At 46.1% G+C, this 18678-nt stretch overlaps 1 protein-coding gene across 2 annotated transcripts in view; it reads left to right on the top strand.

Moving 5' to 3' along the window:
- PLCL2 (phospholipase C like 2) overlaps positions 1-1141 on the top strand; it is a 185877-nt gene extending 184736 nt beyond the window's left edge. Inside the window, exon 5 of one of the 2 annotated variants that reach the window (XR_006778476.2) lies at positions 280-418. Coding sequence is in view for 1 of the 2 variants with exons in the window: in XM_045791687.2 (XP_045647643.2) it covers positions 280-459 (180 nt within the window). In the remaining variant the exon portion in view is untranslated. Of the gene's footprint in view, positions 1-279 lie in introns of both variants that reach the window. The other variant, XM_045791687.2, reaches the window with a different exon arrangement.
- The last annotated feature ends 17537 nt before the right edge of the window (positions 1142-18678 follow it).

The following is an 18678-nucleotide window of genomic DNA, read 5'->3' as shown; positions in this document are numbered from 1 at the left end:
AGCCAGGGTAGACAGCAGGGGTCCACACACATAGAATTCTATTCAGACTGATAAATAGAAAAGCCGGAAGAGGCAGCACACTCTTGGAGTTTGGTGTGGAAAACTGGGGAAGCAAACTGGTTTTTTATTGAAATTGACATATTCGGATGCAGAGCCAGTATCAAATAATATGCCCTCTTGCAGCCTCAAAATATCTCTGTTTCAGTGGAAGACCTATATTGTCAAACTGCAGCAAGAAGTCATGTCACACCTAACATTTAATTGCATGTCTTGTTACAGGGACAAGCGGATCTTTTGAAATACGCTAAGAACGAGACTTTGGAGAACCTGAAACAAATCCATTATGCTGCTCTTTCATGTGGGCTGAATAAACCAGGCACAGAAAATGCTGACGTTCAGAAGCCGCGCCGGAGCTTGGAAGTCATACCTGAAAAAGCAAATGATGAAACTGGAGATTGAAGGAATTTTCTGGAAACCATTATGGAGTTTATAACTCTAGGACCAATGTAGTCAGATGGGACATTTGCTTTGCACTCACTAATGAAAATAATATTTGGGATTTTAAAGCACAACTGGAATAGCTAATTACAGTCTATTAAAACTGTGAATGTATGTAGCAATTCTGCGTGTGAAGGCAAATAAACTCTTTAACAAGAAGTTATATTCCTGGCCAAAATATGCTATATTTGTATACAAAGACATCATTCAGTTCCAGTGTGAACAACAAGACTGTTCGCTCTAGTTCCATTGAGAAAAAAATGTTTTCCCTGACCGAAAACAGTTTCTTGAGACGGAAATGGATTGTATTGTTCAAGTAGTATTTATTGGAGAGAAACCTAACCTACACATTTTGCTTATAGATGCTTGCCAGAGTCTCTGGGTTCTAGATGATTCCGGTGGCGTGCCTGCTGAGCCATAATCACTAGGGAGAATGTAAGTGGACAGATGCCCCGAGTCCCCGGGGGCCTCGGCGAGCCATCGAGTACAAGGAGAACGTGCAGTCGGACTGAAGCTCCCCGCTGAGGACGCTCGCTGGGTCGCCGTGCCATGTAACGGCAACCAGTCTGGAAGCAACACACTGTAAATAGTTTTTCATTGTATGAAGTAGTGTTCACATTAAAAAGATGTTTTATGATATTTCTCCAATATCAGTACCTGCATTTCATGGAAGTTTAACTTTCAAAATTTCTGGTTAATGATATTCTCCTCTTCAGCGTAGCCGGTAGTTGAACAGCTTTGGCAGAAGTGAGTTGCTTGTCTGGCGGTAACAGGTTTGTCTCGAGGAAGGTGTCCCCGACTTTGCCCAAGGGCAGCTGACTGCTGGTTCCTCAAACCCCGACGCCTTTCTCGGCTTTGGGTCCACACTGTCGTGGTAGCAGTGCTGCCAACTGCGGAGCGGGCGACGGAGGCAGGGAGAGGGGCTGGGGTGCTCGTAGCTGTCCTCGACCAGCTGCGATGTTAAGCCAAGCCTTTATTTTCTAAATCAGTGACACTTCGTGCTATATTTGAAAAGATACCGGACACTGCAGCCTAATTACAGCTTCTCCCAAACCCAACTTGCTTTCAGATTTCGGAAGAGTAAGAGCTAGGTCTTCAGCAACCCTTCTTGATCTGTCCATTTTCTTCTCTGTGGCTCAGGCTTGGGAGCAGATTAAGTATGAGGAATCTGCTACGTAACGTCCTCACAGGAAGATGCTCAGGCTGATACATTTCATTTATTTCTGCCCAGACTCCTGAATACCCTCTCTAAAAACACTTTCCCTGCTCCGCTCTTGTCATTTGCATTCTAATAGTATGCCCAAGTTAAGGTGTGCATCTGCGCTGGCTCTCGGCTAAATGTAATTCCAGTTAGGAAGTTAAACCTGTTACTTGACTAACAGCACAGTTCCCTGCACACCCCAGCACACAGCCGGCCGGTAGCTCTGGCTCTGAGCTCAGGTGGGAACTCTACACAGAAAAAAGAGAAGGGAAAATAGCGAAGAATTAAAAGTAGTTTCATAGAATGAGAAAATAATGTCTAATTCAGACTAATGTTAGCAATCCTCGAACTTAGCTGGCAAATATATAGCAATATTCAGCTTAAAACCAGAAATAATAAAAAATGACTTTTTAAATGTAATGAAATTGGAACCAGTGCCACGCTTCCAGTCCTGGCAGGCGTTGTCGAAGATGTGGCTTGAACGAGCGAGAGCGAGGCACCTGAGATTTGCTGCAGCTGTTACAGGTGCAGCACCAGCAACCTGAGAGCAGGAGTCTGAGACGACTGCGTCTGACGGTGGCCCAGAGGCAGGAGCTGCAGGCGAGAAGGGCAGAACGCGCTGCCCCGTGTCACAAAGTCTGGTAGCACGCAGCCCCGAATTTGCCCCACCTTCCCCCAATAAAAAAAGATCAGCCTTCTTTTGACCCATCTTTTCAAAGGAATTAGCCGCGTGATGGGGAGAAGGAGGCACGCTTGTTGAGGAGTTGCCCCAAAGCCGCCCTGTTCCGTGTGTGCCTCGCCCCCCAGGCAGGCCCCACCCCCCGGTCAAGACGACGGCTCCAACCGGAGCGCGTTCGCGGCGCACGGAGCGGCTTACTCTCTTCTGTTCGCACTCACGCTGAAATGGAACCAGTCGTCACGTGGCCTAGGGCCAAGGTTAGGATTTACGACCTTTGTAAGCAGTTTTCTTCATAAGGGACGAGCTGGTCCGCTCTGAATTGAACCTGTGGGGGCCTTAGTCTAACGCCACCGGTCGAACGAAAGTGAGTCATGCTCCCGAGTTCATAAATTGTGGCGATAGCGGGGTGACACACCGGCTCGCTCCATCATCCACATTCCTTCAATGGGGGGACCCCCACATGAGTCTCCTACTGTGAATACCAGTAATGCCCTTTAGTTTGACTAACGCGCACGTGACTCGCGCTGTGCACACGGGCAGTGCGCCGCCCCCGATGCACAGACTATGGCGAACGCCCGTCAGTGCAGTGGGGACAGACGTCCCACAGGCAGCAGGCCAGCAGAGCGGCGTGCCAGGTTGCCAGCGGTCGTGTGGAGGACCTGTCCATGGGGTAGATCCCGAGGCATCTGCTTGTCCGGTGGATCCTGTTACCTGAGCCGTTGCAAGTGTTGGTCTCTGCTTGCAGCAGCTACAGCTTCTGAACAGTGGGAAAGAAAGCCTCTAAGCCCCAAATGCTCACCCCCTCCGTCTCAGGGTACGTGTGGCCGGGGAGTCTGGGCCTGGGTCGGGTCCCTCCCCTGCTGGGTGGCCTGCATCCTAGGGACCATGCTCTCCACCTGCGTGGAGGTGGGGCTGTCGAGCCTGGATGGGGAGAGTCGTCCTGCTTGCGGTGTGCATCGCGTGGCCTCATTTGGTGTATTGAATACTTTGCATTGAATTTTTAATCAAGGGTTGAAACAATAGAATGCAAATTTGAACGTAGTCAACAGCATCGCTCCCCTGAGCCTCACCCACTGAGTGAGAAAGCCCAGGCTCAGTTTCTCGACCCGTATTCAGTAGGTGCTCATGTCTGAGCCAGGGTTTGATCTGAGCTGACCTAATATCTACCACGAGTTGGAAGAGTTTTCTATTTGTTATGTTGACAGTGGGGCCGTTTGCTGGGGTGGTGTGCCAATGGCTTGTTTAGGGGCTTTGCATGTGTCATTTCATCCTCTCAACAACCGGCCAGGTATTTATCCAGCCTTATAGATGAAGAAATGATGACTTTAGCCAAGGTCACAGACTACTCAAGTCAGGATTTTGAACCCAGATCTGCCTGCTCTGAAGTCTGTGTCCCCAAGAACTATATCTGTACTCAGAATCGCCTCTAAACTACAAAGTGGGTACTGTGTCATAAGAATAATGAGGTAATTGGCATTTTATTCCTCTTTCACACTGAACATGAGCTCCCTAGAAGCCACTGAGATTCACTCACTGATTTTATTGAGCACTTTTGGACACTAGGGATCACCATGAACAAAAGCAGACATGGTCCCAACCCCTGTGGAGCTCACGATTTGGTTTTGAGGAGCAGGAGATATTAATCCAAATAATTACAAAGATAAGATATAATTAGAACCCTGTTGAGGGCAATGAAAAGGCTCCCTGGGCTCACATCCGAGCTGAGTTCTGAGGGGCAGTGTTCTCAACCTCCCTTGCTTCTGTAACTCAAGGATCGAAAAACAAAATTCTGCTTTCCTGCACAGGATTCTTGTGAGGACTGAATAAGATGGTGTTTATAAGGTGCCTGGCTCAGAGTGGGCTTGTATTATTACCATTAGTTATTCTTGAAAGGTGGGTCCATGAGAGTATAATAAGCAGGGTCCTCGCCCTCTTGAGAAGATGGACTGAATATCTATTGCTCTGAAACACAACCCTCAGAACCTAAAACAGTCATTATATCTTTCGTGGTTCTGTGGGTTGGCTGGGCTCACTTGCGTGGTTCTTGCTTGGGGTCTATCGTGCAGTTGCTGGCAGACGTCAGCTGGGGCCGCGGTCATCAGCTGGCTACACATGCAAGATGGCTCCCTCACAGGGCTCTTGGCAGGGCGCTGTCAACCAGAGCGTCTGCATGCGGTCTCTCCATGTGACTTGGACTTCCTATAACAGGGCACTGGGTTCCAAGAGTGAGTGTTCCAGAAGACCCATATGTATGGAAGCTGCAGGTCTTCTTGAGACTTTTTGAGCCTATCCTGAAGATACCGCATTCTGCTGTATTCTATTGTTCAAGTATGTCACTAAGTCTGCCCAGGCTCAAGGGGGCAGAGAAATCAACTCCCTCTCTTGAGAAGGGAGTGGTAAGGTCACATTGCAGAAGAGGATATGGGATAGGAGATATTAGGGCCACTTTTGGAAGATACAAGCTGCCACAGAAGATTCCCTGAAAAAGTAGTATTTCGCTGAGACCTGAAGGCAAAAATTGCACTTCAGGCAATTTAGGCAGGGAACCCAGCATGTTGCAAAAGCCGGTGATAGGAGGGAGAGTGGCATGCTTGGGGATCAAAGAAGCAGAGTGAGACCGGGGTGCAGACAATGAGAGGGGAATGAGTGGTGAGGGTGCTGGTTAGAGCCCATCATGAAGGGCTCTGTAGGCCTTGTCAGGGATTTTGGTCTTGTTTTCCTACAAAGCTGGTGCCAAACATTTAGTTTTATTATATTTAATCCACCTTTTATTGGTTTTATTTAATTACAAAAGGAATATAGCCTCCTTGTTAAGAAGGTCAAATGCTAAAGAATGTAAATTCAAAAGTGCCCATGCCCCTCACACTGCCCACCTCCTGCTCCCCATGGGAAATGGTTCGGCCAGCTCCTCCTCACACGGAGATGTTCGGATGCCACCAACAAATGCCGTCCTTCTCTCTCTCCTAAGTTCCTGCTTTTACTGTCGAGAAAAGATAGAACTTTCCTTAAGGATCACAGAAATCAAAGAATCGAGTATTTAAGAAGTAAAGCTGCGCCCTGCAGAGTGATGAATAGTAATTCAATTTTATGAACTACGACAATTTCGCATTTTATCAAAGCCACAGATGTGAGGTAGAAAAGAGAAATTAACAACTTAGGTGAAATAGGACTATTAGAATTTCTAAGAACAAATGTCTTCCCTCTAAAAAGATTTTTTAGGGACGCCTGGGTGACCCAGTCAGTTAAGTGTCTGCCTTCAGCTCAGGTCATGATTCCAGGCTCCTGGGATCGAGTCCCGCATCAGGCTCCTTGTTCAGTGGGGAGCCTGCTTCTCCCTCTGCCTGCTGCTCCCCCTGCTTGTGCTCTCCCTCTCTCTCTCTGACAAATAAATGAATAAAATCTTTAAAATACAATTAAAAAAAAATAAAAGGATTTTTTTACTCCAAACCAAAAATCACAAAAATTCTTCAGGAATGGATTGTTGTGGCCATTGAGATTGATTATAGGTTGAGATGAGCATTCTGGACACATAGTAAGATATGATATAGGTAATGAGGAGTCAAAGCATTAGGTAGGTGTGATATGGAGAGGAAAACCTCCCTGCATTCCCCCCAGCCTCAGTGCCAAGCACTTGTCATGCATAATCACTTCTTAATCATTTTGATTCTTCTGATAATTGTCTCCCAAACTCTCGACCAGTCCTGTCCAAAGAACTTTCTATGATGACGGAAACATCTGTATCTGTGCTATCTAATGAAATAGCCACTAGCCACATGTGGCTACAAATTTAAATTTTAATTAGTAAAAACTCAATGAAATAAAAAATAATTTGGTTCCTCCATCACCTTAGCCACATTTCGGTCATTCCTTTGCCCCATGTAGCCAGCGGCTACCATAATGGACAGTTGGAGCTATAGAGGACATACTCATCCCTCTCCTTCTGCTTTATCAACTTGAAAAGATCTGTGACGTCACACGAAGGAAAATGAAAAATACAGCTCACTTCACGGCTTCTTTGCTTTGCCCTCCCTTCATTCCCAAGCCCTGCTAGGAGCATTTTAGTTTTAGTGCTGTTGGTTTATCGTGATAGCTTTTAGTAGTATGTGTTACACTGTTTCTCGATACATCTGTTGCTGACTGTCATGCTTTGACTCACCACCATGGTAGGTCAGGATATTAGAGTTCTCCCCTGTTGCCCCCCATGGCACCTGCACTCACAGTTCCCAACCAGCACACCACTACTTGTCCCATTGGTAAGGTCTCTGGATAGCATGACATTCTATCCTGGAACCGTCAACTTCCCATGCTCTCTTTCAGATTGGTTCTAAAATTAAATAACCAGCCTTTATAACATTATAATTTCAGAAGAATTCATTTGTTATGGAAATAGTGTGACTCAGCCTTCCTAGAAGGAGACTGTTGGGATCCCAGGCCACCAAACCTGCACCATTCAAGGTGAACGGAACTAACTTCCACTGCCCACCAAGACAAAGTCATGGGGAACGGATTTGCCTTCCTGCATAAAACAACCAGAACCCAGAAAACAATGGTTTTCAAGACACTGGACCTCAAGTCCGGACGTTTTTTCCCCTGCTGTTTACGTAATTATAACCTCTGCATTCTGCCTGTCCTTTCTTTCCAGAATTTCTATTAGGTGGATGTCAAGTTCCTTGGATCAATGCTCATTTCGTTATTTTCCTCCATTTTATTCATCTCTTTGCACTTTTGTTCCGTGTCTTTCTTGACCCTTTTGTCTGGTGTCATCTTGATCCAGGTGATGTTGGCTTTAATATTTTGTATTTCCAAGACCTCTTTGTTGTTTTCCACTGGTTGTTTCTTCTTTCTGGCAATCTGTTCTTGGTTTGTGACCGGAATTGGAGCCCTATTTAGATCGTCCATAGGTGCATTTCTTTTTCCTGTGTTATTTCCTAGGTGGTCAGCTGTTCTGTTTGTCTTCGGCCTTCTCTTCTGTACTGTGTTTTACATTGATCGTCAGGAGGGCTGTGGTGCTCTGTTCCTGATTATGAATGAAAAGCTACTAGCATGGTCAACATGGCGGGGAGGGTTTCCATGCCTGTGTGTGTTCTCCTCGTCCTTCCCTGAGTGGGGACTCCCCGAGAGGATGGAGTGTGTCTGTTAGGGGCTTCCCTGCAGCACATAAGCAGGAATTGCCCATCAAGCTGATATCTCAGATGCTTGTAAATTGACGGGAGCGTGGACTCTTTGGACAGATTGCATTATAATCTAGAAAAGAAGTGGTGAACAGATGTTACCCCTCCCTGAAAACACAGGCAAATATTACCAATTAATCAAACCTCTTTCTGAGCCATTGATCGATTGCTGACGCCTGCCCTGCGTGGGGGAGGAGGGGCTCTGCTGTGTGCTTCCCGCTTCAGACCACACCACTGTCAGAGGGTCATAGCTCTGGAGACTGTAGTTCACACTCAGCCTGGAGGAGATGCTCAGGAATTGGTCTGCGGGCCTTTACCACCATCACTGCATTCAGTGGTGACTCACAGTTAAATGCATGTAGACTTACTTTGGTCTCTGTTGCCAGAATGCAAAAGGAGGGCTTGAGAGGAAATCAGGTTGTCCATGAGGTAGCTTCGTGCATCCGTCCTAAAATGTGTGTGCCTGATTAGGTAAGAGATTGTGTCCCAAGCTAGATGCAAGTTAGTTTTGGAATATACATACCTCGGTTAATTCCACAGACATGGTTCACCAGAGCGCACTGCGTTTGATGGTGTTTTAATGGCTGTTGTGACAGACAAGTATTTATCAGCCCTACTAAGGAAGACAAACTGGATGTTGTCATTAACAACTTGGGAAGACAGATTTGAATGGCTTAAGAAGGACGCCTGAGTAAAAGTATCATCGGATGTTGTATCCACAAGGAAGACTTCAGAGAAATGACGACAGGGAGGACAGAGTTCAAATCCAAGGTGGGCTAGATCTGCTGCATGCGGGGTTAACAGGGCACCCACTGGGAAGGTTTACAGTGAATCAGTCCCAGCTTCGTGAGTCAGTGAGGCTAAATGTTAATCAGAAATATGAAAGAGAAGCGTGATGGTGGGATAAATGACGATCAGGAGAGGGAACTGGGCCAGTAAGCATAAGTGCTTCCAGAAGCCAGAAGCCAGGCTGGTGGTGTAAATGGGTGAAATAGCTGGGAGGGCAGTAGGGAGTAGTGAAGCCTGCAGCTAAGTGGAGAGTTAATATCACGTCTGCAGACACTCTAGTTCAGATTCACCAGCACCAACGACATACAGGCATACAGAAATTTCTGAGAACCCATAGCCTACTGTATTTGTGGCATCACGGGCAGTCGGCCGCCCCTGTCCCCAGAACTGTTGCATCATTCATGGTCAGGGCAGTCGGCCACCCCTGGGGTGCTTGTGAGTTGTGATAGTGTGCCCAGTTGGCCAGCCATTGCTGTTTTGCAGTCCTTTCGATTTACTTCGAAGTTACCTTCAGTGTAGAGAGCATTATCACCAGAATCTCCTTTTAATTTGCAGACACATAGAGGCGAAGGAAAAGAATTGCCCCGATTGGGGTGGGGTTGGGGTGGAGAATCTTCTTGCAGCTTTCCACCCACATCTGCTGTTGGCTCATGGCATTCACTATGAACCTGAATATTCATGTGAATATAATATGAATGCTGATTAAATGAAAAAGGCAAATTGAGGTCATGTTCATAAGATTTGGGGGAGCTCATGACACTCGAGCCTTGGAATTTTGTAATCTCTGTAGGAACATATCAGGGATGAAAATGTGTCTCCCGTGGGCTTCGGTAAAGGAATTGGATGGCACAATAGTATTTCAGATCTGGCCATGGCTCCTGGGTTCATCAAATCCAATATATTTTTCAAAATGCAGAAACTGAGGCCAGAGATGTTAAGAGATTATCCAAGGCCACAGAACTAACCAGGGTCAGATGTAAGACCAGACCCTGGGAACTCTGGTTCCAAATGCAATTCCCTTCCAATTCTGTTCTTATAATTTTGTTTAATTTTGGGATGATGCCTATTAGGGTTGTATCTTCTCTGGAAATGACTCCTGGGTCCATGTACTTTGGCAGCTTGGAACGTATCAGCCAAAGTGATGTCACGTGTCAGATATACATGTAGATGTTTTCCATCCTGGTTGCTCTGAACCCAGCACCTAAGCGGTAGTGGTAGAAATGGTGTGGGCCGTGCCAAACTTCGGTTCTCGAATTTTGCACCCATCTTCATTTAGGAATTTTAACACCATATTTTTATTAGTAATAAAATTTCTGAAATTGATGTAATGCTGTCTGCTACCTCACTTAAACAGGAAGTAGAAATTTTGGTCTAAAAAATAAAAATCCATATTCCCTTAGTAAATATACTTAATCTTCCTACCGCGTAAATTATATCTACTATTAAAATAACTCTAGGAAGCACGAGATTTATCTTAGATACAGAATAATTAAGATCAGCTCTTGAAGGTAGCAGAAAAAGGCTGATGATGTTGACCAGTAAAATATAGCTAGAAAAAACACTCATAAAAATGCACCTTAATAGAACAAACATATAGATTGATTTTTATTGGCACGTCTATACCAACAGCACAAAACAGTTTCCTATCTGTAACATGTCACGTTTTCTCTAAAAAAGAACCTGACCTGGATTTGAGTACAGAGCATTAGTGACGACAGTAAGAGAGAGAGAGAAGTATTTGGGGGAAAATACCCTCAAAAACCAAAATGTCAATATAGGTCTGAGGCCTGGGATTCTGCATTTATAACAAATTGCCAGGTCATGCCTGCACTGTGTGTTCAAAGATCACATTTGAATAGCAAGAGTCTAGAGATTATCCTGATTATCTGTGCAAAGACAGTTACATGAATGAATTCTGCCAATAACATATACAAGGCATTTAGATCTGCCCAGTGATTTTCACTGGAAAAATTGGACGTTTGGGGAAAATTGAGTGGATTTATAAGTGAGAGTATATGACATGTTCGTAATCACTACTTAAATTTATCATAAATTTCTATGATATACCATATATATTCACCATAATTTGTAATAAATCATCAGTAAATGTTCATTTCTATCCTGGATCTTTCCTAAGTTCAGAAAATCTTAGTGTTGGCTCACGTGAGCAAGAGAAAGCTTCTCCCGTTGTCCTCGTGCCTGTGGCCAGAGAGGGGAGCACCGGGGACCGTCAGGCAGACCGACAACACAGAAGGGCAGAAGGGTTGGCTGGAGCCACCAGCTGTGGGAGGCTTTGCCTTCCACAGAGGTGACTCGGGGGCTGCCGTGGGGGAGACGCAAATGTACATTATAGCTTGGTTTTTTAAAATTGTGAATATTTAAAAAGGGAAGTTTGGAAACCACGCCTTCTAGATGAGGAAATTGTGGCCCCGAGAGGCGACTTCCCCAGCGAGACCAAGCCCCAGGCCTGCCAGTGCTCCTGTCAGCTCTGTTCTCACAGCGCCGCTCTTCCCTAAATGACCCCCCACTCTCTTTGTCATCCTTGGTCTTTTCTTTCTGAAAAACAGGTACTGTCTCAGACACATGACCAGATTTGGGATTCAAATGGATTCCTCCTTGTGGTGGATCCCACCCCCTGCCCCCAATGCCCAGTGTGAACTTGGACAAGTGTTCTAGAAATAAGAGTGCCTGGCCGCTGGGGCTAGCCAAGAGAGGTTCTTGCTCCCCAGTGTCGGGTCATTTGGCTGAGCCGAATTAGGTAATCGAGCAGCCCTGAGCTGTAATCACACAACAGACCTTAACAAGTGCGCTCGGTGTGCCACGCACACCGCAGCTTCCCCCAGGATCTCTGACTCAGAGTTCTTTGTCTTCTTCACCTAAGTATTTTTTGGACCTATTTCTCTCTTTTGATACTTCTTTGACCTAAATGGAACACATCTTGTGTAAGAAATTTATCAGCAAGAAAATTCTCACAAAGTATGCCTCATCAGTGTATGCTGGTGACAGGATCCGTGTTCTTCCTAATCAGAAAACGAAGGCCTTACGTGGTCTGCATTCATTCTGCCCTTACTGTTGAGCTCCTGTGTGTGCCAGGCACTGTTCGAGGTGCTGCGGAAAGAGAACACTGGCTGCCTCTCTACAGGGGTCGGGCAACAAGCAAACTGGCCTCTGAGTAAATGGCGAGCTGTAATGGGGGTTTTATGGAAACAAGTCAAGAGTTATGTCAAAGAATTGGCAGGAGGGATTCTACTTCGGGTCTAAGTGCCAAGGAAGGCAAGGCCTTCTGACTTTGAAAAGACTGGGTTTACCCAAACAAAGAGTGGTAGAGCTGGCATTCCGGGCAGAGAGAAGAACACGTGTGCAGGCTCTGAGGTGGGGAAGCTCGGTATGTTGAGGGACAAGAGGTGACATGCCAAGGGAAGAGTGACCGAGATGAGTCTGGGAAGATAGGCCGGGACTGGACAATGTGGAGCTTTGTAGGCCAAAGGTGTGAGAGGAGTGAGTTTTATTCTAAATATGACGGGACAGCTGCTGAAGGGTTTTAAGGGTATGAGTCCATTTTTGCTGCAAGATCCTGCTTTGTTGCTTGATGGAGGAAGCAGTGGAGGGTTGCAAGAGTTGCAGCGGAGGGACCAGAGTGCAGACGCAGTAGCGTATTGGCCGGGGGTGGGGGCCTCCGTTACAAACGCTGCAATAGAGGAGAGAGGAGGGTGCGTCCAGGATGTGTGTCGCACTCTCTGTGCAATGGTTGGGTTGGGTGAATAGAAGGAGGGATGAAGGATAGCTTCTAGGATTCTAACTTAAGAAACAGTACCTGAAAGAACAGGGAAAAAGCACATTTTGGGGAGATCAAGAGTTCCTTTTTGGACATGTTGAGGTTGAGATCCCATTAAACGTCTAAGTGGAGATGTCCAGTAGGCAGGTGGATATATGAATTTGGAACGTGGAGGGGCAGTCAAGGATGGGAAGACACATTTGGGGGTCATTAGCATGGCCTGTATTGCTGAGGGGGTTGATGGGAACATCTGGGAGAGGGTGTTGGTAAAGTGGAGGATTCAGGGCCGAGCCGTGAGGAGCCCAACATGTAGAGCTGACAAGCGGCTTGTTGTTTGGAATTCTCACCATTGACGTCATTGTTTTTTCTTACGGTATTGGGTGACATTGCTTTGAGTCATGTTTCCCACATACTTTGAAACAGCACAAGAGATACTTTATATGAAGAACCAAATGTATCATTTTGGAGACGGTGTAGGAGGCCGGAAGCAGCGGAGGTGCTCACCGTCAGTGGATCATCACTGGCGCCATTTGTATTTTTTAACCATTTACCTCACCGACGTTGTTGTATGAGAGGAAATGATGCAGGGCAAGATTTCTGTGTGTCATGGAAAGCAAACAACACTATAACATGGTGTGTAGTTTGTGTCTCCTTCAGAATAAAGTCCAAACGCCTTCATGGGCAATGCCCTCCATGAGAAGCCAGTCCCCTTGCCCATCCTCCCACCACCCTCCCTGGAGCACCTTTTTCTTCCTGCCACACAGGTGAGATACTGATCCCCCTCCTGGCATGTATGTCTCCCTGCCCCGTTTCCTACCACTCAGACCCCTGGCCACCTTCTTCTTATCCTTTATCCACCCTTCCTGCATACCCTGCTTGGGGAATACATTCTTCCCATCCCTTTCCATCCCCAAACACTGGCCCAGGGGTTCTCTCTGCCCCACCATGTAACTCTGGGCACCTTGTATTAGATGGGATGATGAATGTGAGATCCCAACCTGGAATTTTTATTCTCGTACTGCTCTCACCTCCTGCCTGCCCTTTCTTATGCTCTGCCCTACGGATTTTGGACTTTCCAGCAGCCTCCACAATCACTTTAGCCATTTCGTTGCAATAAATTTCTTGGTATATATCTCCTACTAATTCTGGACTCTGACTGCTATAGACAGGTTTCCAGGTAGCTATGGCTGCATTAACAAACCTCCATAAAGCTATGTGGTTAAACCAACCACCGCTTTATCCTCTTCATGGTGTCTATGAGTCAAGAAGTTGGAAAGGGCGCAGCAGGCATTTCTCTCTCCTCCATCGATGGCTGGGGCCTCCACTGGGATGACTTCAATGGCTGTGGGAAGGGGGGTGGGATTCAGTTGACTGGGGGAATCAAACTACCAGCGCTGGGGGACCCAAGGCCAAGGTGACTTCCTCATACCTACTCCTGGCTCTGGGGCTAGGCTAGAGGGAGGCTGGGCTCCGCCAGACTGCCAACCAGAGTGTCTCCGTGTGACTGTCCTGATGGCAGTGTCAGGGAGGTTCAGCTTCTCAGGGCCCCAGTAGGGAATGTTCCTTGGTGACAAGGCAGAGCTGCGTGGCCTTTTACAGTCTCACCTTAGGAGTCACATAGCAGTACTCCTGCCATAATCCTTTCCTTGAAGTAGTCACAGACCCAGCCAGGTCAAGGGGAAATGACATAGCCCCAACCTCTTCATGGGAGCAATGTCAAGAATTAACTGCCGTATTTCAAAACTACCAACAGCAATCAGCCAGGGCCCAAGTCTCAGCAAGATGGGCTCAAATTAGGGTTAATCCCCCATTGGATCCCTGGTGTGGACAAGTCCCCAGTGCATCCATAAACCCAAGAGACATTGGGTGAGACTCTGGCCTCATGGCGGGATGGAGGTGGGGTGGAGATCCCACTTAGAACCTGGATATCTGCCCAGAGCCGACAGGGAAAGACATCTCCACTTCCTTTGCTCCTGGCTGACTCCCACTCCCACTGAGAACAAAAGTATCACCTGGGTCTGGCAAAGTCTCATATTTCAAACCATCTTCCTAAGTGCCATTGAATGAATGAATGAATGCGTGCATGAATAAGTGAGTAAGAGAACTGTAAGTAAAGACAAGCAGTTAAGGCAGGGTGTTTATTCCACCCCTGCTCAGGTTCTAGGCTCTATCACCTTTGCATACCGTTTCCACTGTCCAGGAATGACAGGGAAGCAAATGCATAAGGAAGATAAATGCATGCACTTATTTCTCTTATCTTTTGCTTTCTAGGCATTGGAGTCAGATTGCCTGGGTTTGAATCCCAGCTTGGCCATTGCCTGACCGTGTGGTCCTGAGCAATTCAATGGACCTTAGTTTCTGTATCTGCAAATAGAAATCATTGCAGCACCTACCCCAGAATGATGTTGTGAGGAATGTATGAGCTCATACATGTAACATGCTTGGAACCATGCCTGGGATGTTGTAGGAGCTGAGTAAATGTCGGCTGCGATGGTCCTGCTCAGGGTTTCCATTGAGAGTATTACTACTCTGGTTCTTTGTAGCTCTCTCATCAAGGATGAAATTTAGTCATCAAAGCAATTCTCACTCCAGCTGTCTGAGGCAGGAAATCGGTCTGGGGAGGCAGATGTGATATTCCGAAGGCTTCACAACTGCCACCACACGCAGGTACAATCTTTCCAACGTGGGTCTGTTCACCTTCAGCGAGGTGGGGACAAATGGGCCGAACACTGAAAGCCCTGCCCCCATCACTACAGCCTCCTGCAGACACTTTCCCGGTCACAGATCTGGGTGGTGGATGTTCAGTTATCTGAAATCGGTTAGCTCAGGTTCAAAGAATGGGGCTTGGGCCAGGGCTTGTGGGGAACTCACACTCATGCCTGCTCTCCGTGTCTGGTAGGACCTGCAGAACTCAAGGGGGCCTCCAGGGACCCCGGAGCCAGCCTGATGCGACCCGGGGCCTGGCTGTGGGCCCACCTCTGGGTGCTGACACCAGAATCAAACCTTCGAGGGCTCCTGGCTGCCCAAATATTTCTTGCTGTGGCAACAGGAAATGTGTAAATAAATTGTGATATGTTCACACAGTGGAATACCTTAGAGCAGTGGTAAACAAAATACCACAACTCACCACATTAGGTGTTCATGGGTGTGACGGTGAGAGAAGGAAGCCAGACCCAAAGCCATTCTTACTCAATACAAGGAAGGTGCATTTTTGTGTGTGTTCTTCTTCCTCTTCCTTTCCCTCCCTCCCCCACATCGTCTTCTTGTTCTCCCGCTCCTCTTCCTCCTCTGCCTCTCTTCTTTTAATTCTCCTCACTGGTTGGCTTTGAATGCTCCTGGGGATTCTGTGAGAGCACCTGGGGGCCCTGCTATAATTCAGCATGTTATTGGTGTGACCCCCCAATGGAAGTCATAAACACAGGTCAGACCACGGCGTCCTCCTGCTCGATGCCTTCTAATGGCCATGCATTGTACCTGGAAACTTCAAACTCATTACCATGATTTAAACCAAGGACTGGCCAACTGTAGTCTGTGGATCAAATCCCACTTGCCGTCTGTTTTCTTGGTGTGGATTTTTAAAAATTTTAAATTCAACTTAGTTAATATATAGTGTATTATTAGTTTCAGGGGTAGAATTTAGTGATTCGTCAGTTGCATATAATACCCAGTGCTCATTACACCATGTGCCCTCCTTCATGCCCATCACCCAGTTACCCTATCCCCGCACTCCCCTCCCCTACAGTGACCCTCAGTTTGTTTCCTATAGTTAAGAGTCTCCCATGGCCTCCCTCTCTGTTTTCATCTTATTTTATGTTTCCTTCCCTTCCCCTCTGTTCATCTGTTTTGTTTCTTAAATTCCGCATATGAGTGAAATCATACAGTATTTGTCTTTCTCTGACTGACTTATTTTGCTTAGCATAATACCCTCTAGTTCCATCCACGTCATTGCAAATGGCAAGATTTCATCCTTTTTGATGGCTGAGTAATATTCCATTGTGTGTGTGTGTGTGTGTGTGTGTGTGTGTGTGTATATATATATATATATATATATATATATATACACACCACATCTTCTTTATCCATTCATTCATCGATAGACATCTGGGTTCTTTCCATATCATATTTTGGCTATTGGGGACATTACTGCAAAAAACATTGGGGTGTAGGTGCCCCTTTGAATCACTGTTTTTTTATCCTTTGGATAAACACCTAGTAGTGGCATCTGTTTTTATCAACAAAGTTTTATTGGAACACAGCCATGCCCAATCTTTACATATTGCCTATGGCTGTTTTCGGGTACAGGAGAATTGACTAGTTGTGACAGAGCCCACATGATCTACAAAGCTTTCAACATGTATTACCTGGCCCCCTGACAGAAAAAATTTGCCAACGTCTAATGAGAAGGTCCCACATAATGTGGCCCCTGCCCAGCCCCAGCCTCATGTCCAGGTTCTACAGGTCCTGTCTCCCTCCCGATCTCCAGCCACACCCCATGCTCACCCCCCCCCCCAGGGGCTGGGTACCCACTCCTCCCAGCACTTCCCAAGACTGGTCCTTTCTCATCATTCTGGTCTCAGTACTAATGTTTCCAGGGCCTTCCTTGGCCACCAGATCTCACTCCTCACTCTAGCTTATCAACCTTATTGATTCTTTTCAAGATTTGTTGTTGTTGTTGTTTACTTGTATACTGACTCTCTCCCACAGTGAGAATGGATTTGGTCCATCTTGTTCACGGGTGTATCCCCAGCACCCAGCACCACAGCCCATCATAGGGGCTCAGTAAATATTAGTTGAACAAATGAACGAAGGGATGAACCTTTTCTAAAAGACAACACTACACAGTGAAGACCTGGAGTTAATAGGGCATGTCGTTTATAAAGCTCTTACCACCCAATGATCACGTACTCTGCAATTTAATTCCCTTTAACAGCCTGTGCAGTAGGGAGTATCATGTCCATTTTATAGATGAGGAAACAGAAGCTCAGAGTGGTGACTCTACTTGCCCGCAGTCACACAGTTAGCAAGCGACAGAATGAGATCAGACCCATCTGAATTCAGTGCTCAGACTTTCCCCAGTTGCCCTGCTCTCAAACCCAGCCCAGTGGGCTTTGGCTCCTGCTAAAACTTGACAGGCACCATCCTCCCAGAAGCTTCCCTCTGTGGACGTAGCTTCAGAAGGCCACAGAACCCAGCTGGCAGACAACATCTTAGAATTTGAGTCCAGGCTGTACATATGCTATTGATCTGCTACCCTCATTCATTTTTTTTAAATCCCAATAAAAATGAAGCCCAGCAGTCAATCTGAATTAATTAGCTTCTCTGGCAGCTGCCATCTGAGAATTAGGGATTATCCTGAGCCAGTAAATCCTAACTGATTCTTTTTTGCAGTGTCAGATTGGATTAAAGGAAACGTTGTGGGTAAAATTAAATGCTACGCCTTTCTTATTGCTTTAGTTGCCTGAAGATAAATGCTTTTCATGATGATAAATATACCATAAATTCTCGTAACAATAACTGAAATTCAAATAAATAGGCTGTGTAACTCCATGCAACTGTAATTTTCCTTTTATAGTCTGCTTGTTTACTGTTTATTGAAGAAAATGCCTGGTCCTTGCCTTTGAGGGATTTTAAATCAAGGGTTTGCCTGGACCTCTTAAAGAAAGTGCCAAGCCAAGCACCTGTCTATATCTTTGATTATGTTCTCTTGATTAAGAGATCACAAGGTCACAAGGTCCTTGACCCAGACAGTTGGAATGGGCACAGGGGTGTAAAGGAGAGGGGTAGCAAGAAACAAGGATCTGGGCAGAAGGCAGGAGCCTTGGGCTCTGGCCCTGTAATTTGACCTTGGCCCACTTGCTTCATCTCTTTATGGCCCAGTTTTCTCATCTATTAAATGAGGATATTAATAACTGCCCTGCATACATTGTAAAGTGTTTCACCCATACCTGAGCTATTGGGCATGAAAAAGGATACAACTTGTTTCTTAGGGTGATTCTTGGCATCAGAGTGAGTAAGTAGCTTCACCTGGTGTCCAAAGGCCACTCTAGACACCTGAATCACAAACTACAATGACAGTAACGAGGCAGAAATCACCAGGCACAGGCATTTATAAGTTAAATGTTACCTGCAATAAGCAAAAGGTAAAGTGAAACCAACAGACACATTTCTAGCAATGTAACAGCATGTTAAGTTGGGAGTTTTGACTAAGGCACCATAACATAATAACCGTGAAATCCCAAAGATTCAGCCTACAGATTCAGTGCAATCCCTATCAAAGTTCAAAGGCATTTTTATAGAAATAGAAAAAAAAATACTGAAATTCATAAGGAACCACAAAAGATCCTGAAGAGCTAAAGCAATCTTGAGAAAGAAGAACAAAGCTGGAGGCATCATACTTCCTATTTAAAAATATATGACAAAGCTACAATAATCAAAATAGTATGGCATGACATTAAAAACAGACACGTAGGTCAATGGAACAGAATGGAGAGCCTGGAAATCAATCCACAAATGTACCGTCAACGATCTTTGACAAGGGTACCATGAACACAACATGGGGAAAGGA

This window comes from Ursus americanus, chromosome 20, assembly GCF_024610735.1.
Source record: "Ursus americanus isolate L20-20 chromosome 20, mUrsAme1.1.p, whole genome shotgun sequence".
Classification (NCBI taxonomy): Eukaryota; Metazoa; Chordata; class Mammalia; order Carnivora; family Ursidae; genus Ursus; species Ursus americanus.
This window is presented reverse-complemented; position numbering and strand designations above follow the sequence as displayed.